General features: G+C 73.2%; 4 protein-coding genes across 5 annotated transcripts; 3 read left to right on the top strand and 1 right to left on the bottom strand.

Annotated features, from left to right (window-relative positions):
• Nucleotides 1-296: 296 nt before the first annotated feature.
• FZR1 (fizzy and cell division cycle 20 related 1) lies at nucleotides 297-11,975 on the bottom strand. Its single transcript, XM_062185072.1, has 13 exons — nucleotides 11,920-11,975; nucleotides 4,864-4,967; nucleotides 3,790-3,915; nucleotides 3,611-3,674; nucleotides 3,341-3,468; nucleotides 3,147-3,229; nucleotides 2,753-3,002; nucleotides 2,546-2,648; nucleotides 2,040-2,224; nucleotides 1,648-1,881; nucleotides 1,313-1,417; nucleotides 905-997; nucleotides 297-798 (listed from the first exon to the last, which is right to left on the bottom strand). The coding sequence occupies exons 2-13, from the start codon at nucleotides 4,930-4,932 to the stop codon at nucleotides 757-759; spliced, it is 1,482 nt and encodes a 493-aa protein (XP_062041056.1). The 5' UTR covers nucleotides 4,933-4,967; nucleotides 11,920-11,975; the 3' UTR covers nucleotides 297-756.
• Nucleotides 11,976-15,835: 3,860 nt separating this feature from the next.
• DOHH (deoxyhypusine hydroxylase) lies at nucleotides 15,836-18,576 on the top strand. Of its 2 annotated transcripts, none has more exons than XM_062185067.1 (5): nucleotides 15,836-15,893; nucleotides 16,535-16,827; nucleotides 17,005-17,081; nucleotides 17,477-17,711; nucleotides 17,829-18,576. In XM_062185067.1, exons 2-5 carry the CDS (start codon nucleotides 16,554-16,556, stop codon nucleotides 18,146-18,148), a joined length of 906 nt encoding a protein of 301 aa, XP_062041051.1. In that variant the 5' UTR covers nucleotides 15,836-15,893; nucleotides 16,535-16,553; the 3' UTR covers nucleotides 18,149-18,576. The 2 variants fall into 2 exon arrangements, with proteins under 2 accessions (XP_062041051.1, XP_062041050.1); XM_062185066.1 differs by lacking the exon at nucleotides 15,836-15,893 and adding an exon at nucleotides 15,977-16,101.
• Nucleotides 18,577-20,025: 1,449 nt separating this feature from the next.
• SMIM44 (small integral membrane protein 44) lies at nucleotides 20,026-20,643 on the top strand. Its single transcript, XM_062185077.1, has 2 exons — nucleotides 20,026-20,221; nucleotides 20,405-20,643. The coding sequence occupies exons 1-2, from the start codon at nucleotides 20,026-20,028 to the stop codon at nucleotides 20,641-20,643; spliced, it is 435 nt and encodes a 144-aa protein (XP_062041061.1).
• A 915-nt stretch (nucleotides 20,644-21,558) lies between these two features.
• On the top strand, nucleotides 21,559-23,458 carry SMIM24 (small integral membrane protein 24). Its single transcript, XM_062185070.1, has 4 exons — nucleotides 21,559-21,770; nucleotides 21,922-22,033; nucleotides 22,118-22,183; nucleotides 23,009-23,458. The coding sequence occupies exons 1-4, from the start codon at nucleotides 21,704-21,706 to the stop codon at nucleotides 23,127-23,129; spliced, it is 366 nt and encodes a 121-aa protein (XP_062041054.1). The 5' UTR covers nucleotides 21,559-21,703; the 3' UTR covers nucleotides 23,130-23,458.
• The last annotated feature ends 2,838 nt before the right edge of the window (nucleotides 23,459-26,296 follow it).

The raw sequence follows: 26,296 nt of genomic DNA, 5'->3' as shown, positions 1-26,296 counted from the left end.
GCGCGGGGCCGCTCTCGCCTCGGGGCCATTGTTGACGCCAACAGAGGCCGGTGGTGCCCGGCAACGGGGCCTGCGGGACAGCGCGCGAGGGGGGGGGGACATTCGGGCGGGGCCGGGGGCCGGGGGCCGGCCCAGAGCCCAGGCCCCGCCCAGCGCCCCGGCCCCACCGCTCCCAGTGCCCCGGCCCCGCCCGCGCGGCCTCATGACCCCGCCAGGGGCAGCGAGCAGACCTGGGGGCTGCGCACGGCGCCTGGGGCCGCCCGAGGACAGCACGCACGGTCACGCGCAGGGTGGGTTGCGTGTCAGTGTATTTCACCACAGAGATGTAAATAAAACCCCGCGAGCACCGGCGCCCCCGTCCGCTCCCGGGGCGCCCGGGCCCGCACTCCGCCCCGGAGCCCGCAGAGCCCAGCCCCGCACCGGGGGTCCGCGCCCCACCCCCTGCAGTCACCGCGGCCGGGCTCGCGCACACGCATGCGCACACGCAGGCGCCCGGCCTCACGCGGGCGGGCCCCCGAGTCCCCGCGCGTGTCCAGTGCTTCGTCCGCCTGCGGCTCGGGCGTCCGGGATGCGGGCGGGGTCCACGCGCCGAGGTCCGCGCCGTGGCCGCAGGGGGCCCGCGCTCCCCCCAGACACGGCGGCCGCGGTGCAATCAGGCGTTTAATGAGGCTCCTGGGGTCCCGGGGGGCCAGCTCCCCCCACCCGGCTGCGCTGGCCGAGTGCGCGTGCGGGTCCGTGCGGGCCTCGGCCGCGGCTTTACCGGATCCTGGTGAAGAGGTTCAAGACGGACACGGACTCCTGCGGGCGGGGAGGGACACTGAGGACGCGGCGGGGCGGGGCGGGGCGGGGCGGGGCGGGGCGGGGGGGGGCGGCCGAGCCCGCGCCACCGCGCACGCGCACGTACCTTGGTGGACCGCGTTTTGCTAAAGACGTTCCAGAAGCGCAGCGTCTCGTCCCCGGCCCCGGTGACGATGGCCTCCCCGTCCGGCGACATGGCCTGCGGGGGCGCCAGCGGGGGCGGCAGGGTCAGCGGGGCCGCCGGCAGCCGGGGCGCCCACTCCCCAGGTAGAGGACGCGGCCCGGCACTGCCCACTCCCCAGGTAGAGGACTCGGACCGGACCGGCCCCGCCCACTCCCCAGGTAGAGGACCCTGCCCGGCCGCGCCCACTCCCCAGGTAGAGGACCCTGCCCGGCCGCGCCCACTCCCCAGGTAGAGGACCCTGCCCGGCCGCGCCCACTCCCCAGGTAGAGGACCCTGCCCGGCCCCGCCCACTCCCCAGGTAGAGGACCCTGCCCGGCCCCGCCCACTCACCAGGTAGAGGACGCGGTACGAGTGCCCGGTGAGCTTGGCCACCTGGGTCAGCGACGGATACTTCCAGACGAGGATCTGGTTCTGGGAGTAGCCGTGCGTGCTCACCTGGGCCGGGCGCGGGGGCACGGGGCGGGATCACGGCGGGCCTGGGCAACCTCCCGCCGTTTCCACCCGCCCCGCAGCCCGCCCGCCGGGGGCTCTGGGCTGCCTCCGTCCGCCAGCCGGGGGTCCTGGGCCCATTCCCCTGCCTCCACCCACTCCGCAGGACCCTGGGGTCCTGGGCCTGCTCCACCGCCTCCGCCCGCCCCGAAGCCCGCCGGGGGGACCCCGCTCACCAGCTCGTTGGCGTGCTTGGACCAGGCCAGGTTGCACACCTGGGAGCCCGTGTCGATGCACTGCAGCGGCTGGCCCGTGAGCGTGTTCCAGAAGCGGATGCAGCGGTCGGCCGTGCCGCCGCCCGACGCCAGCAGCCCGTGCTGGTGCGGCGACCAGGAGATGGCTTTCACCGCGGCCAGGTGCTCAGTGTACTGCTGCACGGGCGCCAGGCTCGAGTGGTTCCAGACCAGCAGCTGGGGGCGGGCGCAGCGCTGGGACCACGCCCCGCGGGGCGGAGCCGCCGCCCCCTCCCACCCCCTTGCAGCCCGCTAACCCACCCTGGTGTCCTTGCCCCCCCACCAGCAGCTGGGGGCGGGGCGCTGGGCCACGCCCGCGGGGCGGGGCCTCCCACCTTGTTGTCGTTGCCGCCTGAGGCCAGCAGCTGGTGGTCCGTGGACCACTTGAGGCCGCACACCTCCTGCCGGTGGCCCTGCAGCCGCCGCTCGGCCTGCAGCGGGGGGCTGCGGATGTCGCGCTGCAGGATCACGCGGTCGCGGCTGCCCGACGACAGCTGCTCGGCGTTCCAGGCCAGCGCGCCTGCGTGGGAGGGGGGGGTCAGCGGGGCCGGCGGGGGCCGGGGTCCAGCCGGGCGGGGGATGGGGGTCAGCAGGAACGGGGAGTGGGTGCTGGGGTCAGTGGGGCCGGGGGTCGGCCGGGCCGGCGGGGGAGAGGGTGAAGGGGTCAGCGGGGCCGGTGGGGGCCAGGGCCGGGGTCCAGCCGGGCGGGGGATGGGGTCAGCAGGAACGGGGAGAGGGTGCTGGGGTCAGCGGGGCCGGGGGTCAGCGGGGCCGGCGGGGGAGGGGCCGGGGCTCAGTGGGGCCGGCAGTGGGCAGGGCCTGGGGACGCCGGGGACCTCACCCACGCGCGCCGTGTGCCCCTCCAGCACCGACAGCTTCTTGCCCGCGGCCGCGTCCCAAATCTGCACGAAGCCCTTGTGCGTGCCCACAGCCACCAGGTTCCCCTGGGGGAGGGTGGTGTCACGCGGGGCCGGGGCAGGCCCGTGGGTGTTCCCAGAGCAGGAACACGGCCCCTGCCCCGCCCCCTGGCCCCGCCCCGCGCACTCACCCGCTCGGACCAGCCCACGGAGGTGACCGAGTCGCCCTCCACCGACAGGTCGCAGAGCCGCGTCACCTGGCTGGTGCAGGCGCTCCACAGGTACACGCACGTGCCCAGCCCCACGCTCAGCACGTTGAGCGCCGACCAGTCCACCAGGTTCAGGTAGAAGTCGTCCTGCAGCTCGGGCGCGTCCAGCACCTTGAACGGGATCTTGGAGATCTTGCGCGCCGGCTTCCGCGGGGACCGGAGCAGCTTCTGGCTGCGGGCGGCGCGGGCTCAGTCCCCTCCTCCGGGCAGCCCTCGGGCTCAGCCCCCCCCCCCCCCCCGTGCAGCCCCAGCTTCCCCCCCGGCTCAGCACCCCCCCCCCGCACCCCCTTCCCCCCGCACGAAGCCCCGCGCCCACCTCTTGGTGCTGACGGGGGACAGGGAGTAGGGCGACACGTCGTTGGCGTCGTCGGGGCTCGAGCGCTTGGTGCTGAGGGAATACTGGGGGGGGGGGCGCCTGCTGAGCGGGGGTGCCGGGCGGGCAGGCGCACACACACGTGTACGCAATGCACACCCACACACACATGTACACACACGCATGCGCGCACACACCGTGAACAGCCCCTTCTTCTCGGGCGTGGACGGCTGCAGCCTGCGGTCCTCCGTCTGCGGGTCCTGCACCTTCTCGATGCCGGCGCCCAGCAGCTCGTTCTTGAGCAGCGCGGAGTAGGCCAGGCCGTCTGCGGGGGCGGGGCAGCGCGGGCGGGGTGAGGCGCGGGCGGGGTGAGGCGCGGGCAGGGGGAGGGCGGGGAGGCGTGGGCGGGGAGGGGCGGGGTGAGGCGCCGGCCGGGCGGGGAGCCTCTGTGCCATCCTCATCCTCACCTTTGCCATTGTCCGACGTGGCGTCCTTGGCTTTGCGGTTTTGGCTGGGAGACTTCTCGTTCTCCTGGGAGCAGGGGACACAGGTGCAGCGTGAAGGCCCCACCCCTCGAGCTCCGGCCCCGCCCCAGCCCCGCCTCCCCGAGCTCCGGCCCCGCCCCTGGCTCCGGCCCCGCCCTCACGTTGATCCGGTGGAAGTTCACGCTCCAGTTGGCCCCCGCCCGCGAGGGGATGAAGCGGTCGCCGTGCTTGCTGGGAGAGGACACCGGGGAGTTGGCCGGGGTCAGCGTACGCCGTAGCTCCGAGACCTGGACGGTGGGGGCGGGGCCGTTCATCCTGGGACCCCGCATGGGGGCGGCAGGTGGAGCCCTTGGCAAGGACAGGGGCTGAGGCCGAGGGGAGCCCAAGCCGGCGCCAGCCCACTCCCTGCCCAGAGCAGCGCGGGGGTCCGCCCTGCACCTCCCACTCCCAGCAGGAGGGGCGGCCAGGACAGCCACCTTTAGGACGAAGGCAACGGGGGCCAGTGCTGTGGGTAAAGGCCGCCCACAGCGCCGCCATCCCACAGGAGCGCCGGTTCGATCCCGGCTGCTCCACTCCCCACCCGGCTCCTTGGTAAGGCGCATGCGTGGGAGACCCGGGTGGAGCGCCCGGCTTCAGACCGGCCAGCCCCGGCCGCCGTGGCCATTGTGGAGTGGCCTGGCAATGGAAGACCTCTGTCTCCAATTCTGCCTTTCAAATAAATACATAAATAAATCTTGAAAACCCAAGAAGCCAACCGGGCGTCGCTGGGCAGGCACAGGCGCGGCGGGTGGTCGCCCTGGAGCAGGGAGAGGGGGAGGTGCAGCCCCGCCCACGCCAGGCCACGCACCTCTGCCCCCCCTCCAGCCTCCGTCCCTGCAGGCTAAGCTGCCGCGGCCCTGCCCTGGCCGGGACCCTGGAAAGCACAGATTGGCTCTTGGGCCACGCCCACCGCTGCCCTGGTCTGTCAGCCCCGCCCAGCCAAGGCCCATCCGTGGTCCCCACGGGCCACTCAGGGCTGCAGGGGAGGCCCTGTACCATGCACCTGCCAGCTCCGCCCCCTCACCTGCCCCTCCCCACCTGCCCCTGCTCCTCTCCTGCCTGCTCTGCCTCTCCCAGCAACCCTCAGGGAGGCCCGCCTCCTGCGGCTGGTGAGGGGCGGGGCTTGTCGTGGGCGGGCCCAGTCGTGGGCGGGGACGGCCAGGGTGGGGGCATGGCCGGGAGGGGCGGGGACTCACACAGGGCACCGTGTTCTCTTTCTGCACGACGATCTGCCGCAGCAGGCGCCGCTCGTAGTCCTGGTCCATGGCGGGCGGGGCGCGGCCCGCGGGCCCCAGCTGACCTGAGGGAGGGGGGCGAGGTCAGCACTGGGAGGGGGAGACAGCCAGAGACAGCAGGGGGGCGGCCGGCCGCTCTGCGTCCCCTGCAGGGAGCCCCAGCTACAGGCCAGACCCCGAGAGAGGGGCCCGGGGTCAGGGCCGGAGCAGGGCTGCTGGCACGCGGGGGTCAGGGGGCCACTCTGGTTCACCCCCAGCCCAGGTGGCAGGAGGGGCCCGGTGCATCCTGGTCTAGAGCCCGTGTGGCCAGGGGAGGGGTTCAGAGGGAGTTGTTGACCAGGTGGTCAGCAGCCCCGGCCCGGGCCAGACCCCGCTGTCTGCACCAGTGTGGGGACCAGATGGTCGTGCAGCCAGCGGCCTGGCCATGAGTGCCCTGGGCGGCGCCGCACACGGTGCTCCTGGGCCTGCAGCTTCCTCGGCCAGCTGCTCCGCCCCCCAGGGCCATCACTGTCCCCAGGCAACCGCGGCCGGGACCCCTGCTTCACGGCGCCCCTGCTTCCGGCCGGTCCTGGGCCTGAGCCCCCAGGCGCCCCAGGGCTGGGGACAGAAGACCCACAAAGGGGCAAAGCTCAGAGCGAGCAGGTGCTGGTCGGTGGACGCCCACGGCCCGCCCAAAGCAGCCACCAGGGGGCGCCGTCCACACAGCGGCAGCGGACGACCCACAGAGCAGGCACAGAGGGCCTGGTCCCTGGCCACCCGCAGGCCTGAGGCTGGGCTGCGCCCTCAGCCCGGGTCAGGGACGCGCAGTCAGCCGGGTCCCCGCGCGGTAGGTGGGGCTCCTGTCCCGGCCGCATCCTGCTGCCTCCCCCACCCCGCACATGCTGCCATAGCCAGGCAGTGGCCAGGCCCCAGGAGCCACAGGGGTCACACGGACCCACGGGGAGCACCGCAGGTCCCCACTGCAGAGCACGGAGCCACCGGTGACTCTGGGGCGCGCCCACCTCCCATTGGGGCCAGGGTTCGAGTCCAGCTGCCCAGTGACGCAGACGCTGGAGGCGGCGGCACACGGAGCCCCGGGTAGAGTGTGTGGCTGCCGGGTTCACGCTGCTGCCGCAGGCACCCGTGGAGGTGGGGGAGAGGTGTCGTCTCCTGCCCCCCCGCGGGACAGTGACAGCAGCGGACCCGCTGGCACAGGGAGCCAGCGAGGCCTCAGCAAGACGGGCGAGGGCTGCCCCTTACTGCGCGCTGCTGGGACAGGCGCCCACGCACAGAAACACACGCACACACTGACACGTGCACACAAACAGTAACACACACGTGCGCACACACTGACACACATACACGTGTGCACAGGCACACCGACACACATGTGCACACACAACACTAACACACGCACACTGACACATGCACACATACAGTAACACGCACACACTGAACTACGTGCACACACTGACACACATACAGGTGTGCACAGGCACACCGACACACACGTGTGCACACGCAATGCTAACACGCGCACAGACACGTGCATACATACAGTAACACACACGTGCACACACTGAACTACATGCACACACTGACACACACGTGTGCACACACAACACTAACACACGCGCACACTGACACGTGCACACATACAGTAACACACACGTGCACACACTGAACTACGTGCACACACACTGACACACATACACGTGTGCACAGGCACACCGACACACACGTGTGCACACACAACACTAACACCGCGCACTGACACGTGCACACATACAGTAACACGCACACACGTGCACACACTGAACTACGTGCACACACTGACACATATACACGTGTGCACAGGCACACCAACACACATGTGCACACGCAATGCTAACACACGCGCGGACACGTGCACACATACAGTAACACGCACACACGTGCACACACTAAACTACGTGCACACACACGCACTGACACCCCGCACACACTAACACGTGCGCCCCCACAGGAGCTGGAGCTGCAGCGGCGCCCACCCACGCAGGCAGCCTGGCCGGGGCTCCAGAGCGCGGGAGATGCCGCTGCCTGCAGATTTCTAGGAACTCCCTGGAAAGCGGGCCGCGGGGGCGCGCTGGGGGCTGTGCCCAGGGAGCGTTCCTGGGGGCACGGGGCCGCGCTGGGGGGAGGGGGGCTGTGCCCAGGGAGCGTTCCTGGGGGCACGGGGGCCGCGCTGGGGGGGGGCTGTGCCCAGGGAGCATTCCTGGGGGCACGGGGGCCGCGCTGGGGGGAGGGGGGCTGTGCCCAGGGAGCGTTCCTGGGGGCACGGGGCCGCGCTGGGGGGAGGGGGGCTGTGCCCAGGGAGCGTTCCTGGGGGCACGGGGCCGCGCTGGGGGGAGGGGGGCTGTGCCCAGGGAGCGTTCCTGGGGGCACGGGGCCGCGCTGGGGGGAGGGGGGCTGTGCCCAGGGAGCGTTCCTGGGGGCACGGGGGCGCGCTGGGGGGAGGGGGGCTGTGCCCAGGGAGCGTTTCTGGGGGCACGGGGCCGCGCTGGGGGGAGGGGGGCTGTGCCCAGGGAGCGTTCCTGGGGGCATGGGGCCGCGCTGGGGGGAGGGGGGCTGTGCCCAGGGAGCGTTCCTGGGGGCACGGGGGCGGAGCAGAGGCGGCCCCAGGGAGGACGCCTGAGCCCAGCTGCCCGTCACTTCTAGACTTCTGTGTCCCGTGAACCAAGGACCCCAGCTGGCGTGTGGCACAGCAGGTAAAGCCGCTGCCTGCAGTGCCAGCATCCCACATGGATGCTGGTTCGAGACCCGACTGCTCCACCTCTGATCCAGCTCTCTGCTGTGGCCTGGGAGAGCAATGGACGATGGCCCAAGTCCTTGGGCCCCTGCACCTGCGTGGGAGACCTGGATGGAGCTCCTGGCTCCTGGCTTCAGATCAGCGCTGGGGAGTCAACCAGCGGACGGAAGACCTCACTCTTTCTCTCTCTCTCTGACTCTGCCTTTTGGATAACTAAGATAAATCTTTACAAAAACCGCCACCAGGGCCAGCGCCGCGGCTCACTAGGCTAATCCTCCACCTGTGGTGACGGCACCCCGGGTTCTAGTCCCGCTCGGGGCACCGATCCTGTCCCGGTTGCCCCTCTTCCAGTCCAGCTCTCTGCTGTGGCCCGGGAGTGCAGTGGAGGATGGCCCAAGTGCTTGGGCCCTGCACCCCATGGGAGACCAGGAGAAGCACCTGGCTCTGGGCTTCCGATCGGCACATCCCCAGCCGTTGCAGCCATTTGGAGAATGAACCAACGGAAGGAAGACCTTTCTCTCTGTCTCTCTCTCTAACTCTGCCTGGCAAAAAAAAGAAAAAGCCCACCACTGGGACGGCGGAGATGGGTGGACTCTCGGCCCCGGCACCCAGGGGTTCAGAGCAGGCGTGGAGTGGGGGGTGAGGGGGGGGCGCCGGCTGCCTGCTCCTGGGCTGCGGTGAGAAGGGGCTCCTCCCACAGGGGCGGGGCCTCGGCACTGGGCCTGGGAAATGGGTGTGGCCAGGAGGGCAGGGCTGCCAGGCGCAGGGCTCCACCCACCTGGGCTGCACAGGGTTCTCCCCACTAGAGTGCCCAGGCCCAGGGCTGCCCAGGGCTTTGTCCACCACAGCTCCCAGGCCCAGGGCTGCCCAGGGCTTTGTCCACCACAGCTCCCAGGCCCAGGGCTTTGTCCACCAGAGCCCCCAGGCCCAGGGCTGCCCAGGGCTGGGGAGCCGTGTCCATTTCCCTCAGGGACCTCGCAGAACCAGCAGCCTGGCAGCACTGCACTTGGCGAATGTCAAGTGGCCTACAGGGCAGGGCGGGCCAGGCCGACGGGGCTGTGCGCGGGGAGGGGGGCTTCCCTGGGAGTTACCACGAGGCCCACAGGGGACGGTAGGCCACTCAGGGGACACTGGCGGCTCCCACACCCCGGGCTGCTCCCAGCACGGCGTGGGTGGGGCCGGGACGCTGCTCCCCACCCAGCGTCCACAGCGCCCGGGCAGCCCCGCGCCCCGAGCAACCTGGGGACCTTTCACTGCAGGCCCCCCGCCAAGTGGCGGGGGCAGAGGTCGCGCCCCGGCCCGGGGCTGGCCCGTCCAGGTACACGTCCCAGGTGCCTGTCCCAAGGCCCCAGGGGGACAGGGCACCAGCCACGCTCTCCGGCCACCCGGCCTTGCCCGAGGCCAGCGCACCCTGGCTCTCCTGGAAAAACTGGTCCCGGCAGCTCTCCCAGGCACAGTCGGAGCCCGGCCTCCCAGGGCACGGGCAGGCGCCCTCTCTGCCCCCCAGCCCGGGCGGCCGAGGCGCTGGCTGGCACCAGGGCGACCCCGCACGGGACGGAGCGCAGCGGGCGTGGGGACGGCGGAGCCAGGACAGCCCTGCACCGGGGCCAGCGCCCGGGCACACAGGCCCCCCCCCCCCGCTGGAATCTGCCTGGCTGACCACCGGCTGACCACTGCCCAGGGCGGGGGGCGGGAGAGAAGTGCTCTCCCCTGAGGGCGCCCAGGCCAAGACACAGGCCCCCGGGGAAAGGCAGGGGCGGCCGGGAGGCTGTGGTCAGCACGTGGCCAGACTGCACGTGGCTGACCCACCGCGCGGGGCCATGTCAGCCAGCTTTGCGCCCACCCCATTCCCAGCACCTGCGTGGGGGCCCCGATGCCCGGCCAGGCCCCTGCTGCCCATCACGACAGACCTGGGGGCCCAGCCTCAGCCCTCAAGACCTCCGTCCGCACCCCAGGCGCGGCCTCTGCTGGGCTCCCTGGGAGAGGGGTGGGGCCGGAGCCCCCAGGGCTGTGCCCAGAGCTGGGGGGGGCAGGGGCTGGCCAGAGGCATCGGGAGCAGCCCCGGCAGCCACCAGGGGCGCACACTCGCTCCCTCATTCATTCATCCTGAGACACCGAACCCAGCCTGCGCGCTCCCTGCACCGGGTGCCGCCAGGGGCGCCCTGGGGACGCGTAGCCCCCTCCTCATTGCAGCCCCACTGCGGGCACAGAGCGAGGTCTCGCAGGCACTGCGGGCTGCAGGGTCACCGGGGACAGGCGCCCCTCCCACCTGCCGCCCAGGCCAAACCCCCCAGGCCACCAACACTCAGCACACAGAGCTGCCTCTGCCCACCAGGAAGAGGGAGGGGAGGGGAGGGGTGCGGCGGAGCAGCACGCAGCCCCGAACACGGCGACGCCCAGGCGACCCCCGCGGCGGAGGGGGCTGCGGGTGTGGCCCTGGGGACCCGGCTTCCGCGGGGCGCTGCGAACACGCATCTCCACGCACACGCAGGACACGCAGCCGGGCGCACACTTCCGCGGGGCACCACGGGACGCCGCAGGAGGGGAGTGAGCCTCGCACTCCAGCAGCCCCCCAGGAACGCCCCTGTGCCTGACCCCTGTCCCGCAGGGTCGCCCATGGGAGATAGCGAGGAGCGAGCGCTCCCCCCTGAGCCCCCAGCGTGCTGGGTCCTGCAGGGTGCGGGGGGGGGGGGCGGCCAGCTGCTCCAGGCCAGCTGCACCCCCCGCTGACAGCCACCAACGTCCCCAGACACGGCCCAGTGCCCGGGGCCAAGCCTCCCGTGGCTGCACCTGCCCAGGCCACACAGCAACGGCTCGGCTCAGGCCTCCCAGACCCGGAAGTCCCAGCGCACAGCGGCCCCCGGGTCGGCCTGGCTCTACCTGCGCCCTGGCTCTACCTGCGCCCGCCTCCGGGCACTGCGCCCCCAGCCCCAGCCCCCAGCCCCAACCCAGCTCCAGCCCCAGCCCCCAGCCCCAACCCAGCTCCAACCCAGCTCCAGCCCCAGCCCCTAGCCCCCAGCCCCAAACCAGCTGCAGCCCCCAGCCCTAACCCTAGCCCCAGCCCCTAGCCCACAGCCCCAACCCAGCTGCAGCCCCCAGCCCCAGCCCCCACCCTAGCCCTAGCCCAGCCCCCAGCCCAGCTGCAGCCCTCAACCCTAACCTTAGCCCCAGCCCCCAGCCCCAACCCAGCTCCAGCCCCAGCCCCTAGCCCCCAGCCCCAAACCAGCTGCAGCCCCCAGCCCCAGCCCCTAGCCCCCAGCCCCAAACCAGCCCCAGCCCCCAGCCCTAACCCCTGCCCAGCCCCCAGCCCTAGTCCCCAACCCAGCTCCAACCCAGCTCCAGCCCCCAGCCCCCAGCCCCCAGCCCAGCCCCAGCCCCCAGCCCAGGCCCAGCTCCCAGCCCCAGCCCCCAGCCCTAACCCTAGCCCCTGCCCCAAGCCCCAAACCAGCTGCAGCCCCCAGCCCCAGCCCAGCCCCTGCCCCAGCCCCATCCCCTAGCCCAGCCCCAACCCTGCCCCAGCCCCCAGCCCCAACCCTGCCCCAGCCCCCAGCCCTAACCCTAGCCCCTGCCCCAGCCCCCAGCCCAGCCCCAGCCCCCTCCCCCGCAGCCCGGGAGGTCGCCCCGCACCGCCCTGCCCCTGGGTCCCTAACAGAGGCCGGCATCGCACCGGGAGACCCCAGGCGGCTGTCACTGGGCGCACACAGGAGGCCACTGCGGGACCGAGCCCAAGGGTCCCTTCCGCCCAGCCCCCGCCCCACCGGGCCGCCCTGCGGCTGGGGGCAGACTGGGGAGGGGGCTGCCCCCTGCTAGAGGCCGGCGGAGGGGGTGCGGACACCGCCCCCGCACCTGGGTGGAGCGGGCCGGCTCTGGGCGCCCGGCACAGCGGCCGCCGGACACCTGGGGGCAGGTGTGACAGGTGGGGGCACGGCGCGCGCCGAGGGGCGCCGAGCGGGCCCGGCTCGCTGGGGGGCCCGGTTCCGGGGCGCAGGGCCCGGGCTGACGCTTCGCCGGGACAATGGGGGCCCCCGGCCGCGGGGCGCGGTCACGGCCTGCGGGGGTCGGGGCGGGGGTCCGGCCGCGGCCCGCGACGTCGGGGCGGGGGGTGCATGGCGCAGGGATGCCGAGGCCGCCGGCGCTCGCTCAGCCTGCGGGGCGGCACTCGGCCGGGCTGGGGGCTCCCTGCGGGGGTCGCGGCCGAGCCCCCCGCGCCTCGGGCCCGGGGGGCGGGTCCCCCACCGCGGCCGCCTCACCTGGCTCAGTCCCGCCGCTCGCTGGCTGCCGCCGGCCCCGCCTCTCCCGTCGCCGCGCCGCACCTGCCTCCGGCCCCCGCCGCTCCGCCAGGCCCCGCGTCGGCCCCGCTGACGGGACCCCGGCTTCCGCGGTGCCTAATATGGCGGCGGTCGCTGTCCGCGGCCTCCCGGCTCCCTCCCTCCGCCGCGCGCGCCCCCGCGGCCCGGCCACGCCCCCGCGTCGCCGCGCTGCGTGCCCCGGCCACGCCCCGCCCCGCCCCGGCGGCGGCCGCGCCCCGCCCACCCCGCGCGACTGCGCCTGCGCGCGCGGGGCATCTCGGGAGGACGTGACGTCGCGGCGATTCGAATCAATACAGGAAGCGAGGCGCCACGCGTTGCCCAGGGCAACCGCGGCCGGAAGCGGCTCGCCGGGGCGCGGGGCGGCGGCCGGGGGTCTCCCGAGGGCGGGCGGGGCGCGGGGTGGACCGGACACGCTCACCGCCGTGACGGGCGCAGGCGGAACCCGGCGTGCGGGGCTGCGAGCGACCGCCGTGACGTTCATTCATCCACTCATTCACTCATTCATTCATTCGGCGGCCGCTCCTCGCGTTCCCCCGGGGCGCTGCCTCACTGAGCAGGCGGGAGCGGATCAACCCCTGCTCCAGGGCCCGGGTTCGAGCCCTGCTGCTCCCTGTTGCGGCCTGGGGGTCCGCGGCTCGGCCTGCACCTGCTGGGGCCTGGGGGGCTGTGCGGTCTGGGGGACCGCGGCTCGGCCCGCACCTGCGTGGGCCTGGGGGTCTGGGGGGCCGCGGCTCGGGCCTGCACCTGCTGGGGCCTGGGGGGGCTGGGGGGCCGCACCTGCGTGGGAGCCCGGATGCCCCTCCCGGCTCCTGGCTCCAGCCTGGCCGGGCTGTGGCTGTGGGCGCCATGCGGGAGTGACCCAGCGGACGGGAGACCGCTCTCTAACCGCATTTCAAATACATAAATAAATACATATACATATATAGACACAGAGCTGAGTCCAGGATCTGACCCTGAGCTCTCAGGAACACGCGCAAAGCGGCAGCGAGGCGGGGTCCAGGCGCCGGCCACTGACTGCACAGCCTCAGGGAGACGGCTGTGGCCGCAACAGAGCCAGAGCCGGGGTGTGGGCCACGGGGTCGGGGCTGCGGTCAGTGGGGTCCACGGGGGGCGTGGCTACGGTCAGCAGAGTCCACGGGGAGCGGGGCTGCGGTCAGCGGGGTCCTCGGGGGCGGGGCTGTGGTCAGCGGGATCCAGGGGGGGGAGGGACTGAGGTCAGCGCGGTCCACGGGGGGCGGGGCTGCAGTCAGTAAGGTCCACGGGGACGGGGCTGCGGTCAGCGGGGTCCTCGGGGGCGGGGCTGCGGTCAGCGGGATCCACGGGGGGGGGGGAGGGACTGAGGTCAGCGGGGTCCACGGGGGGCGGGGCTTCGGTCAGTGGGGTCCACGGGGGGCGGGGCTGCGGTCAGCGGGGCCCACGGGGGGCGGGGCTGCTATCAGCAGAGTCCACGGGGGGCGGGGCTGCGGTGCACGGGCTCAAGCCTCTGCCCGCGACCCCCGCTTCGAGTCCCGGCTGCTCCTCTGCCGGGGCCAGCGCCCTGCTATGCGCCTGGGGAGACAGCGGGTGGCGCCCCAGTGCTGGGGCTCCTTGGGCCTGCACCGAACCGGGAGAGGCAGGAGCCCCCGGCCCCCGCCTGGCTCGGCCCTGGCTGTTGTGGCCATCTGGGGAGAGACCCAGAGGATGGAAGGGCTTGAATTCTGCTAAAAAAAAAAAAACCAAAAAAGTGACAAAGCACAAGACCCCCAGGAGACCCCGAGCCCAGGCAGGTGGTGCCCGGGGCTGCGGGGGAGGTGTGGGTGCTGACGGGGTCTGGGGGGAGGTGGGGTGCTGATGGGGTCTGGGGGGATGTGGGGGTGCTGACGGGGGCTGGGGGGGAGCTCTCAGATCCACGTGGTTTATATCTCAATAAAGCAGTAGTAAAAGAATAATTTTTTTTAAGGTTTATTTGGTGTCCTGGCCAGGAGCCCGGGGAGGATCTCTCACCGCATGCGGCTGAATTCCCAAGAAAACGCCCCCCCCCCCAGTGCTAGGCGGGGGGCCCTGCACGCCCCCACCCCACACCCGAGCGCTGGGCCCTGCACCTGCGTGGGAACCCCGGATGGAGCTCCCCGCTCCTGGCTTCGGCCTGGCCCAGCCCTGGCCGTTGTCACCTAGGGAGTGACCCAGTGGACAGAAGACCCCCCCCCCAACTCTGCCTTTCAAATAAGCAAAATAACCTTTGAAAGCCAAATGGCAGAGGCATTTCGAGCAGTGGTTCCCGCCTGGAAGCCAGGACCCCCCGGGAGGCAGGGATCCCCGTACTTGGGCGCCCCCGCGCCTCCCGGGTGCGCATGCGCAGGGAGCTGATTTCCCCAGGTGCGGGGACCCCAGGGGCCTCCCAACGCCCGCCCCCGGCTGTGACTGACAGCTGGAAACTGTCTACGGGCGGGGGGCTCGGGCCACGCGCACCTGTGAGGAGCAGGGTCCCTGGGGGGGGTGCGCGCCTGCCACCGAGCAGCCGGTTAGGAAGAGCTGGTGATGCCGAAACCCGGGGCCCGGCCAGGTGCACTGGGGCCACGAGTGAGAAGAGGCCGGGGCTGGGCCCGGGGCAGGTGTCCATGGTTCTGCAGGGCCTGGAGGCCAAGTTCCGGGGCTCCGGCCTGGCTTTCGGGTGTCCCCCGAGTCGGCCTCCTGCAGCTCCGGCCCCCAGGGAGCGCCGTGCGGCTGTGGGGAGGGGGGGTCCCGGGAGCGGGGGGTCCCTCGGCGCCGGCCGCGCTGGCCCCCAAGAGCGGCAGCCTCAGCCGGAAGCATGCGGTCACTGCCCCCCCCCACTCATTTAAAAGGCGGCGTAGGAGACAGGGGGCTCGCCCACCCGCGGTCCGCTTCCTGGGGACTCGCCCACCCCCTGGTCCGCTCCCTGGGGGCTGGTCCGCTCCCTGGGGGCTGGTCCGCTCCCTGGGGGCTCGCCCACCCGCGGTCCGCTCCCACGCAGGTGCAGGGCCCAGCACCTGGCGCACGATCCGCTCCTCCCGGGGCTCGGCTGGGCACTGGCGCGGGACGCGGGGACACAGGCACGGGCTCAGCTCCCCGCAAACTGGCCTCTTGGCATTCTCAGTCAATTCTTAAAAAAAGCCGCGGCCGGCGCAGTGCCCGAGCCCCGGGAGAAGCTCCTGGCTCCGGCCTGGCCCAGCCCCGCCAGGCGGCCATCTGGGGAGTGACCGACAGATGAAGACCTCTCTCTCCGTCTCTAACTCTGCCTCTCAAACGCCTGCAACAGCCGGGGCTGCGTGTACCCAAAGCCAGGGGCCGGGAACCCCAGGGGGTCTCCCACGTGGGTGCGGGACCCAGGCCGGGGGTCACTGCCGCCCCCCGCAACTCGGGGTGGGGGTCCGCGCGCAGTCCCGGCACCAAGCCGCATCTTCGGGGCCTGCACGGTCCGGGCCATCCGCCACGGCGGTGACCACGGGCTCCTCCGAAAGGCCCTGGAACTAAAGACCCCCGCGGACTAGCCGGGTCCTGCTGCACCACGCAAACCCCGCGGCTCGGCTCACCGGTCCGGCGGGCACCCACGCCACTGGCCACGCCCCGGGCCTGGCCACGCCCCTGGACGCCGCGCATGCTCCGTCGCAGGCCTCGCCCGCCAGCCTTGCGGCTGAGTGGACGAAACCATGCGGGGCGGGGAGGACGCGCAAAGCCTGCTTCCGGGGACGGGGCCCACGTTGCCCTGCCGCTGCCGGGGAATGAATCCCGACCTGTGCTGCTGTGGCGGCTCGACTGCCGCTCTTGTGGGCGAGTCAGACTTCCGGGCCCTCCGCCGCCGCGGGGGCCTTTGACTCGGTTCCCCCTCCGGGGACGCGTTGGTGCCGTCCGCCCCGGTCACGTGTGCGGAAGATGGCGGCCTCCGGAGCCGGCTGGTAGCGCCGTGGCCGGAGGAGGTGCGGGCCTCTGGGGTCTGCGTCTCGCGGGCCGGGGCGCTGGTCGCAACGGCGGGGAGCGCGTGCGGGGCCTGGGCGTGAGGGCGGGCACGGGACGGCGCCCAAGGGGCCCTCGTCGGCTGGGGGTTGGGGGCCCCGAGGGCCGGCCATCTTCCCTCCGGACGCTGGCGAGTCCGGGGCCAGGACTTGAGGGGCCGGGGGTGCCTGGGTACGGGGCGGTTCCTTTCTAGAGGGGAGTCGGCTTCCCGGGGCCGCGGCCGGTGTGTAGTGTGGGGAGGGGTCTCCGGGGCCCTGTCCGTGAGCCCGGCTCGGAGGCGGCTCCGTGTCCCAGTGTGCGCATGCGCAGGGGGCTAGCGCCGGAGCCGGGGCTCGAACCCACACATGGTCTGGAGGAGGGCGGTGGGCATCCCCGGCGCCGGGGGGCTGGGGGAGGTGGCGGAGTCCCGGGCAGGCGGCACCGGGGAGCAACACGGCCATCGGGGAGGGCTTTCCCCGAGGAGGTGGCGCTCGCCAGGGTAGAGAGGCTGGGGGGATGGAGCTTGGTGGGGGCACAGACGTGGGGGGCGGGGCGGGACCGGGCGGGATGTTAGGGACGCGCGGTGCGAGGGCGCCTCTAACCCGGCTCTCTGCCCCGCCCCCAGACCTCGCCTGGGCCGCGCCATGGTGACGGAGCAGGAGCTGGAGGCCATCGGGCGGACGCTGCTGGACCCGGGGCAGCCGCTGCAGGCGCGCTTCCGGGCGCTGTTCACATTGCGCGGGCTCGGGGGCGCCGGCGCCATCGCGTGGATCGCGCGGGGCTTCGCCGACGACTCGGCGCTGCTCAAACACGAGCTGGCCTACTGCCTGGGGCAGATGCAGGACGCGCGCGCCGTGCCCGTGCTGGCCGCCGTGCTGCGCGACGCAGGCCAGGAGCCCATGGTGCGGCATGAGGCAGGTGCGCGCGGGGCGGGGCGCGGGCGGGGGCGTGCCCGGGGGGCGGGAGACCGCGGGGCAGGTGCACGCTAGGGGGAGGTCGCGGGGCAGGGGCGTGGGGGGGGCGCCGCGGGGGGCGGGGGCAGGGACGGGGCCGCATCCGCTCAGGTCATCACCAGCTCTGGGCGGCTGCTTGCAGGCGAGGCCCTGGGGGCCATCGGCGACCCCTCGGTGCTGGAGCTCCTGAAGCAGTACTCCGCGGACCCCGTGACCGAGGTGAGGAAGCCCTGCCCTGCGGACGCCCCGGGGAGGCGGGCGGGCGACATGCAGACCCCTGTCCTGGGTGTGGCGGGTCGTGTCCAGGGCTCCCGCCTGCTGCAGGGTGAGTTCACGGGCTGGGTTTGCGCCGGGCCCCGCCCCCCGCCGCGCTCCTGATCCCCGCCCCGAGACACCCCCCACCCCGAGAGACCCCCTGGCAATAGCAGACAGCTGTGGGGGCTCTCGCCCACCTTCGGCCGCACCAGCCCCCGGCGATGACGGAGAGCTCGAGCCACCATCATGGCGGAGAGCTGGGGGCCCTGCCCCCCCCCCGTGCCGACAGCTCGGCCCCCATCATGGCGGAGAGCTGGGACCCCTGCCCCCCCGCGCCGACAGCTGGCCCGCCCCCGCAGGTGGCCGAGACGTGCCAGCTGGCCGTGGGGCGGCTGGAGTGGCTGCAGCAGGGCGCCGAGCCCGCGGCCGGGCCCTACCTCTCCGTGGACCCCGCGCCGCCCGCTGAGGAGCGCGACGTGGGGCGGCTGCGGGAGGCGCTGCTGGACGAGGCGCGGCCGCTGTTCGACCGCTACCGCGCCATGTTCGCCCTGCGCAACGCCGGCGGCAAGGAGGCAGCCCTGGCGCTGGCCGAGGGTGAGGGGGGCGAGACGGGGCTCCCCGGGGTGGGGGTGAGGGCGGGCGCGGGGCTCCCCGGGGCGCGGGGTTCGGGGTGGGGGGCTGCCCGGACTCACACCCGCCCCCCGCCCGCAGGCCTGGGCTGCCGCAGCGCCCTGCTCCGCCACGAGGTGGGCTACGTGCTGGGCCAGCTGCGGCACGAGGCGGCGGTGCCCCAGCTGGCGGCCGTCCTGGCGCGCGCGGCCGAGAACCCGATGGTGCGGCACGAGTGCGCCGAGGCCCTGGGTGCCATCGCCCAGCCCGCCTGCCTGGAGGCGCTGCGGGCGCACGCGGCGGACCCAGAGCGTGTGGTGCGCGAGAGCTGCGAGGTGGCGCTGGACCTGTACGAGCACGAGCGCGGGGCGGCCTTCCAGTACGCGGACGGGCTGGAGCGGCTGCGGGCGGGGGCGAGCTAGGCCGGCCAAGCCCGCCCTGGGGGGCCCCGCCCCGCCCCCGGACCGGTCTGGTTCTGCCGCCCGCTCCCGCGCCTCCCCGGGTGTAGACGCTCTTGTCCCCCTCCCAGCCCGGGACCTGCGTGTCCCCTGCGCCCCCCCAGGGCCTGGCGCAAGGCTCCACCGAGCAAGTTCCTGCGCACGGGGCCTCGTGAGAGGACCCGGGGGCTGTACCTGAGCTTGGAGGCAGGCTGGGGCTCCGGGGCTCCACTCCGCTCAGAAAGGGCCGCAGGGGCTGGGGGTCGGAGCTTGGCCCCCAGGGCAGGGAGAGGGCACGGAGCTGGGCGCTGGTTGGATCCGGTGAGGTCCCCAGCGGCCGGGCTGCTGCCCACGCGGAACATTAAATTATTTTTGCCAAGTGGAGGCTCCTGTGAGTGTGTTGGGGGAATCGGACCCCAGGGTAGGGGCAGGGGCGTCCAGAGCCAGCCCGCCCCCTCCCCAGCCCTGCTTCCCCAGGCCCTCTGGCGCAGCCCGGCGCCTCTCCGGGTAGAGCTGGGGCCCCTGCTGGACCCCGGCATCCCTGGTGGGAGCACCGGCCCCAGGCCCCCTGCACCGGGAGGCAGCGGTAACAGCCAAGGCCTTGGGCCCCGGCACCCGGTGGAGACCCTGTGGGGTCCCGGCCCTGGGGCTGCGGGCACTTAGTGAATGGGGGGTGGGAGTCGTGTCCCCCCCCTCCCCCCGTCCCGGGTCTAATAAACCCATAAATCTAGAGCAGCCCGGATATGGACTGGACCTGGGGGGGTGTCCTGCGCCCAGGGAGGGGACAGAGCAGAATGTGCCCACTGCGGCTTCCTCTCCACGGCTGCGCGGGTAGCGGGAGCCTAGCCCCAAAGCGGTCACCTGCCCCCCCCCCAAGGGGTCACCTGCCCTGAGCCGTCACCTACTCCCTCTGCCAGAGCGGTCACCACCCCTGAGGGGTCACCTGCCCCCCCCCGAGCAGTCACCACCCCTGAGGGGTCACCTGCACCTGGGTGCGCACTTGCGGGAGGCAGTGGCTGGCACAGGCGCCCACGCCACGCATGCTGGCAGCTTCCGGAGGGTGGGGGCCCCGAGCCGCGGGACGCGCTGGCCGTGCTCGCACAACACAACGGCGCCCGAAAGAGGGCAGAGGCGGTGAGACCCCCACCCCCAGGCCCTGTCGCCGGCCCACCCGCTGTTTCTGGGCTGTCTGCCCGCTGGCCAGTTCCCCCACTGCCTGGGTCGGGCGCCACGCACAGACGAACCCGTCTCCCGCAAGAGCGAGAGCAGTGCGCGGCGCTGGGAGCCCCCGAGATGCGGAGCGCTTGCCCCCCAGGGGGCACAGTCCCCACACCCCGCGGGCGACCCCCGGCAGCCCCCGGCCCCACACCCAGCGCCGGTCCAGCAGTCCTCCGCACTCCCTGCAGCAGCCACCAGAGGGCGCGCGAGAGCCTCCGAGGTGGGCCTGAGCCCCACAGGCTCACCCCACTCCGGCCACGCCGGCCTCCCCGCGGTTCCACGGACGCTGCGGGCTGGGTCCCACCTCGGGGCTTTTGCCCTCTGCCCCTCTGCCAGGAGCACCCTCCCCTGCTCCTCCAGGTCTCTCCTCAATGCAGCGTGAAGGGGGTCTGGGGCAGGGGCATTCGCAGGGGGCAGGTGCAGCAGACGCAAAGGCCCTGGGGTAGGGACAGCTGCTGGGAGGCCCGGCCGCGGCTGGAGGTACGCGAGGGAGGGGGCCTGCGGGCGGAGGCGATTTGCTAGGTGCTTAATCCAGGCAGATGGCGGCCGGATGGGAGCTACCCGCTCAATCCTCTTAGCTCAAGTCCTCTAAGACTTCCGTCGCGTGGGTCACCTCCGGGCCTCTCCCGCTCCGGGCGGCTGCCATGCCGGAGGAGGCGGCGGCGGCCGAGGGCTGGACCGCGGCCCCGCCGCTGTATGAGGAGTACCGGCCGCCCCCGCTGGACGCCATCCGCCTGCCCAGGTACGCGCTATACCTGCTCATGGCCACGCTGCTGGTGGTGGCCGTGGCCTACGCCATCGTCGGCCACCTGATCAAGGACCTCGCCCACGACCTGGCCGGTGAGCTGCTGCCCAAGCGCACGTCCGGCGGGACGCGGGGCTGGGCCACGCAGGGGACGGGGTGGGGCGCGGGCGGAGGGGGCGGGGCCTCTGCGGGGCAGGTGGGACGGGGCGGGGTCCCCGCGGGGCAGGTGGGACGGGGCGGGCCGGGGGGGGGGGGCCCTGAGCAGGTGCCTGCCGCAGACTGGGCCTTCGGCCCGAAGCCGGAGCAGGACGACAGCCCCCGCGAGCTGCGCGCCAGCCTGGCCGGCGACGACCTGGAGGAGCTGGACCTGCAGCTGGCCCTGGCCTGGCGGGGCGAGGAGGAGGCCGGCGGGGCCGGCGAGGGGGCGCCCGCGGAGCCGTCCGCCCGGGACCCGCGCCGCCCGTCCATCGCCTTTAAGGACCCCCCAGCCCGCGGCTCCTTGTGGAGGCTGGGCTGACCCTGCGCGCTCGGGGCTGGGAGCCTCAGGCGGTGGCCCGCGGACGCCCCGGGACCCCCGTGCGATGCTCGCGCCTTCCCCGCCCCAAGGCCGCGCGCGCGCCCCCCAGCCCCGTGCACACCGCGGCTCCGCGGGGTCCCCACGCCTCTGCTGAGGCTCCCGGCGCGCTCCGGGGGCTCGGGGAAGGGGCGCTGGCCCGGCAGCTGGAGTCGCCCCTGCCCGCTGGGGTCCCTGCGGCTCCACCTCTGACCCCGCGCCCGGGAGAGCAGCGGCGACCCCCAGGGGCTCAGGCCCCGCACCCGCGCCGGAGGCCGGCCCACATGGAGCTCCCGGCTCCCGCCTGGCCCCGCCCTGGCCACCGCAGCAGTTTGGGGAGGGGACCAGCCGAGGAAGACCCCTCTCCCCGTCCCCCGCTCTCGCTGTAACTCCAGCTTTCAGATATAAATAAAAAGAAGCTTAAGAAAAACAGCGACTCTCGCAGCCCACAGAGGGGAGCCCCCCCCCCCGCACCGGCCCCGCCGCGATGGCCGAGGCCCCGCCCTGTCCATCCTGACTCCTCCAGGACAGGAGGCACCACGTAAACAGTCGGCGCTCCGTAAAAGACGCCTGGCTCCCACCAGGCTCCCGCCGCGTGCCTGGGCCGTGGCTGCGCCCGTGGCAGCGGGGTGGGGTCTCCCTTTGCCCGGGGAGGGGCCGGGTTATCTGATCAAGCGGGGGCGGGCCTGACACACCCGCCCCCCACCACCACCCCGGGAGTCCCCGCTGTCCAAGCCGCGAGACCTGGAGGCCGGCGCCCCCTCCCCACCCACCCCCTCGGACACTGGCGTGGCTGCGGGGCTTGGGGCGAGGCCGGCACAGGGGTGGAGAGGGCGAGCCGCCGGGGACAGGGGCGCCCCGAGTTAATCGTTACCGCAGGTTCAGAGTCTGCCCTCCTGGGGGTGACCACGCAGGGGGAGCCGGCAGCCCCGCCCCCGCCGCACCTGCGCCTTATCAGGGCCCCGCTCGGCCTCGCCCCACACTGTGGGCCCCTCTGCCACCGCCGCTCGCTCTGCGCGTGGCCATGGAGACCCTGGGGACCCTCCTTGTCCTGGGGGCCTTGCTCCTGTCGCCTGTGGACGCCCAGGAGGGTAAGGGGGCGGGGCGGCGGGGCTGATCGCAGCTTGGTACGCCCCCATTTCCCACCCCGGGACACTGAGGCCCGGGAGAGCGGGAGGAGGAGGCGGCAGGGCCCCCTGGAAGCCCCCACCCTCCTTCCTGACCCCGCCTGCTCCCCGACAGCCTCCGGGCGCCGCCTGAAGCCGTGGCTGGTGGGGCTGGCGGCCGTGGTGGGCTTCCTCTTCCTCGTCTTCGTGGTGCTGCTGGTCAACCGCATCTGGTGCACCAAGGCCAGGTGGGCGCCCCGCCCCGCCCCGCGCCGCGCCTCCGCAGTGGGGGAGGGGCGCCGAGGCTGAGGCTGCGCCCCCTCTGCCCGCAGAGCTGAGGACGAGGAGGCGGCGGCCTTCGGGGTGGAGAGCAACCCGTACCAGGACCTGGACCTCAGGTAGGGGCGCCCTCCTCCTGCTCCTCCCGCTGTCCCGGGCCCCAGGGCCTTGGTCCCTGCTGTTGCCCACTCGGACCTGGCCAGAGGCTCCTCCTCCATCGCAGCCTCCGAGCCGCCCTGGCCTTGGGCGGGGGCAGCAGATGGTGGCGTCCAGCGAGAGGCCGGGGCCTGGGGCCTCTGAGCCCGGCAGTCGCTGCCGCCTGTGGTCTTGTTTGAGATTTATTTATTATTTTCAAGAGATATGGGGGCGGGGAGAGAGAGGGACAGAGAGAGAGAGAGGTCTTCCACCGCTGGTTCGCTCCCCAAATGGCTGAAATGGCCAGGACTGGGCTGAAGCCAGGAGCCAGGAGCTCCATCCGGGTCTCCCACGCAGGTGCAGGGGCCATCGTCCACTGCTCTCACAGGCCACAGCAGAGAGCTGGATCAGAAGTGGAGCAGCCGGGACTCGAACCGGCGCCTACATGGGATGCCAGCCCTGCAGGCGGTGGCCTTACCCGCTGCGCCCAGCGCCGGCCCCTCTCCCCTGGTCCCACTGCTTGCAGACGCGGCCCCTCTGGTGGGGGGGCTCAGGGGTGTGGGTGAGGCAGGAGCAGAAGTGCGGGGGCCGCCTGTCCCGGACCCCAGGATGGGGGCCGTGACTGGCGCTGGCTTGGCCGGCGGACTCCCATCCTCAGGCTGTGCGGGCACCCACGTGAGCGGCTTCCCCCCGGCCTGGGCCGTGTCTAGAAGCAGCGGATGGACGGTCCCCCGGCCCCGCTTCAGATACACCCGGGCGCGGGCTCCCGGGGGCGGGCGGGGCTCACTGTGCGCTCTGTGCCTCCCCAGCCAGGAACCCAAGAAGAAGAAGGGGAAGGAGGCGCAGGACAGAGAGGGCGGCCCGGGCCTGGAGCTGCAGGGGAGAGATGCGCTCGAGGACGACGGGAAAACGAAGAAGACAGCCCTGTGAGGGCGCCTCCGCCGCCTCCAGGCAGCCCCCCGGGATGCCGGCCCCACCCAGCCGGCCGCGGCACCTGCTCCTGCCCGCCTTGCGTGCCCTCTGCCTGACGCCGGCCGGCCCCCGGGCGACTCCAGGGTCGGGCCGAGGCCGAGCGTTCGCGCTCCCTGCGCCCAGGACGCTGCCTCCTCGCTGGCTGCCCCCAGCCCTCCGGGCCCTGGACCTCGCCCCGGGCGGCCGCGGCTCCCGAGGGCGGGCCTGGGCCTGGGGCGGGCGCTGCCGTCGGCGAGCGGCGCCGGATCACCCACCAGGGGGCGGGAACCCCGAATAAAGCCCCTGGAGCGCAAAGTGTCCCTTCCCGGCCGCGCGCGCCCGCCCTCGCGGCCCGGACACCGGCGCTTGCGGCGCGAGGGTGGGCTGGGGCCCGGGTCGCGCCCGGGGGAGGGCGTTCCCCCCGGAGGGTCCCCCCGCGTCCCCCCGCAGCGCGCGCCCGCCTGGCGGGGCCTTGGCCGGGGCCTGGGTGCGGCGAGCGGCGAGGCCGGGCGCACGGTGCGCGCTCAGGACGCGTGTGCGCCTGCCGCCCCGCCCCGCCATGCCGCCCGCCACAGCCCGCGGACCCGCGCGAGCACAGAGCCCGGTGGACGCCCACCCTGGTCGGAGGGCGGGGCGGGAAGGTGGAGCGGCCCCTGGGCCCGGGGCCGAGCTGGCGCCCCCTCTCGGTCCCCGTGGTCACTGCAGGCCGCGCCGTCTGATACGTCCGAGCTTGGAGGGGTGCTGGGCCGGGACCGGGGAGGGCCGGGGGCCGATTCAGACCCCACTGGGCCCTCGCTCGCCGCACTGGCTCGCCCCTAACTCCTAGGGGACCCGGGTCACCCCCACCCACCCACGCGAGGACAGCAGTGGGGTTGGCCCCTGGCGCCCACGCGAGGGCGCCCCGCCTCCCCCTTGCTTTGTCTCCACCATGAAGAGACGGAACCGAGTGGGGGCTGGAGCTGGTGGGGGGGGCCTCTAGGCGCGGGCCCCACTCTTCCTCCAGGCAGCCCTCCAGAGATGCCCCCGCCTCGCATCCCAGAATCCTGGCCACCCCTCTGCAGCTCAGGGGAAGCTCCCAGGACCCCGGACCCCACAACCCCCTCTTCGGGCAGGCGCTGTGGCACAGGTTAGGCGGCGGCGCCGGAACCCACGCCGGCATGGATTCGAGTCCCGGCTGCCCCATTTCTGCCCCAGCTCCCGGCTGTGGGCTGGGAGAGCAGAGGACGATGGCCCAGGCGCTCGGGCCCCTGCACCCGCGTGGGCGACCCGGACGGGGCTCCCGGCCCAGCCCTGGGGAGCGACCCAGCGACTGGCTGAACCCCCAACTCTGCACACACCTCCGGCCGTGAGGCGCCCCCACCCCGCCAAGCTTGGCGCCACCTGGACCGGCCTCTGCCCAGGCCCCGGCTGAGGCCCCTTCACCCCACCCACGCGTGCTTTCTCCGCCACTTCCCACCCCCGGAGCTCGCGAGGCGCCTGCCCTGGCCTGCGGCTGTCACGGTGGGGGGGCGTGGGGTGTCCGCGCCTTCCTGCCCTGGCTGCGGCCAGCTCAGTGCTGCCGCCTGCCGGACAGTGGGGTCGCTGCCGCCACGGCTGACTTGGGCCTGGGGTGCCGGACCGGACAGCTGGTATCCGGCCAGGCCGGGAGAGACACACAGAGAAGGCACCCCGCGCACTTAGGGAGCGCCAGCTGTATGCAGGGCCCAGTCCTTGGGGTCTGCGTGGAGGCCGAGCCCCTGGGCTTGGCACACAGCAGGTGCTCTGCAGAGCCTGGCAGGCTTCCCGGAGGAGGGGCACGGCCGTGGGCAGCGCGGACGCCCACTGAGGCAGGGCGGGGCGTGGAGCGCGACCCGGCCCCGCCCCCAGGCCGCCCCCCAGCGGGCCCCACGGAGCGCAGAGAGCACGCGCGGAGGCCAGGGTCGAAGCATAGCTTGTTTAATTTTTATACAGTTTTTCTTTTTTCCTTTTTTTTTGCCTTTTATTGAATCTTTTATGGAACCCCCGTTTTTTTCTTTTTTTTTTTGTTTTGCATAGGGAAACAAACGTAACAGCCAGAGACGTTCCGTAAATGGTACCTAGGCAGGGCGGCCGGGAGGGGCTGACTGCGGAGTACACGGGGCCAGGGCGCGGCCCGGGGGTCGCGGGGGTCCCGGGCCCGCCCCTCCCCGCCGTGCAGAGGCGGCAGGGGCGGCGCAGGCCCGGAGGCGGCTTCTCCGGGTGGAGGTCGCTGAGCACAAGTGCGCGCGTGTCCGTGTGTGACTGCATGTGAGCGTGTCTGTGTGCGCATGCGTGGGTGTGCGTGCATGTGAGCGTGTCTGTGCGCGCGTGGCTGTGCCCGTGTGGCTGTGTGCATGGGAGCGTGCCTGCGTGTGTGCATGCGTGTCCATGTGCGCGCGTGTCTGCGTGTGTGTCCGTGCGTGTCTGTGTGCGCGCGCGTAGCAAGCACGAAACAGAGTAAACTATTCTGGTAATATCAGAAAAATACAAAATGGAAACAAATCAAAAAAAACCCAAAAAACCCAGGATCCCGGAGGGCGAAGACCCCGGGGAGGGGAGCCCCCCCCACCGCGCCCCTGCCCGGTGGGCGGGGGGGGCGCCGCTGGGGGCTTTGGTGTCTGGGGCGGGAGCTGAGCGCAGGGCTGCCGTGGGGGCGGCCTCTGCCCGCTCCTGCGGGGGGGGGGAGGGGAGGGGGGGAGGGGAGGGGGGAGGGGAGGAAGGAGCCGCGCCAGCAGAGTGTCAGGCACTGCTTAGCGAGAGTCGGATTTGGTATCGCGGCAACTCCTGCTGGCGACGCTCGGCGCCCCCCCCACGGGGGACGGACGGGTGGGGGAGGGGCTGCTCCCCGACAGGCGGGGGGGGGGCGGGGGGACCGAGGGCGACGTGCAAGCCGGAGTCAAATGTGGCCGCGTGGGACCTATGAGAGAGAAGCTTCCAGAACGCGTACGTGCGCTTCTACATACATGTGCGTGTCTACAGCCCAGGCCCGGGCCGCCGGGGGAGGGGCGCCGTCAGCCGCTGGGCCGGGGTCTGGGGGGGGGCGGCGCCGCCCCCCCGCCCGCCTGGACCCTCGGCGCTGCCCCCGGCTGATTGTCGGCCCTGGGTTCTGGACCGGGCGGGGGGAGGGGCCATTGCATAGAGTTGGGGGA

Source organism: Lepus europaeus, unplaced genomic scaffold, assembly GCF_033115175.1.
Source record: "Lepus europaeus isolate LE1 unplaced genomic scaffold, mLepTim1.pri SCAFFOLD_264, whole genome shotgun sequence".
NCBI classification, from domain to species: domain Eukaryota; kingdom Metazoa; phylum Chordata; class Mammalia; order Lagomorpha; family Leporidae; genus Lepus; species Lepus europaeus.
Note: the sequence above shows the minus strand (reverse complement) of the source record. Positions and strands in the feature narration are given on the sequence as shown.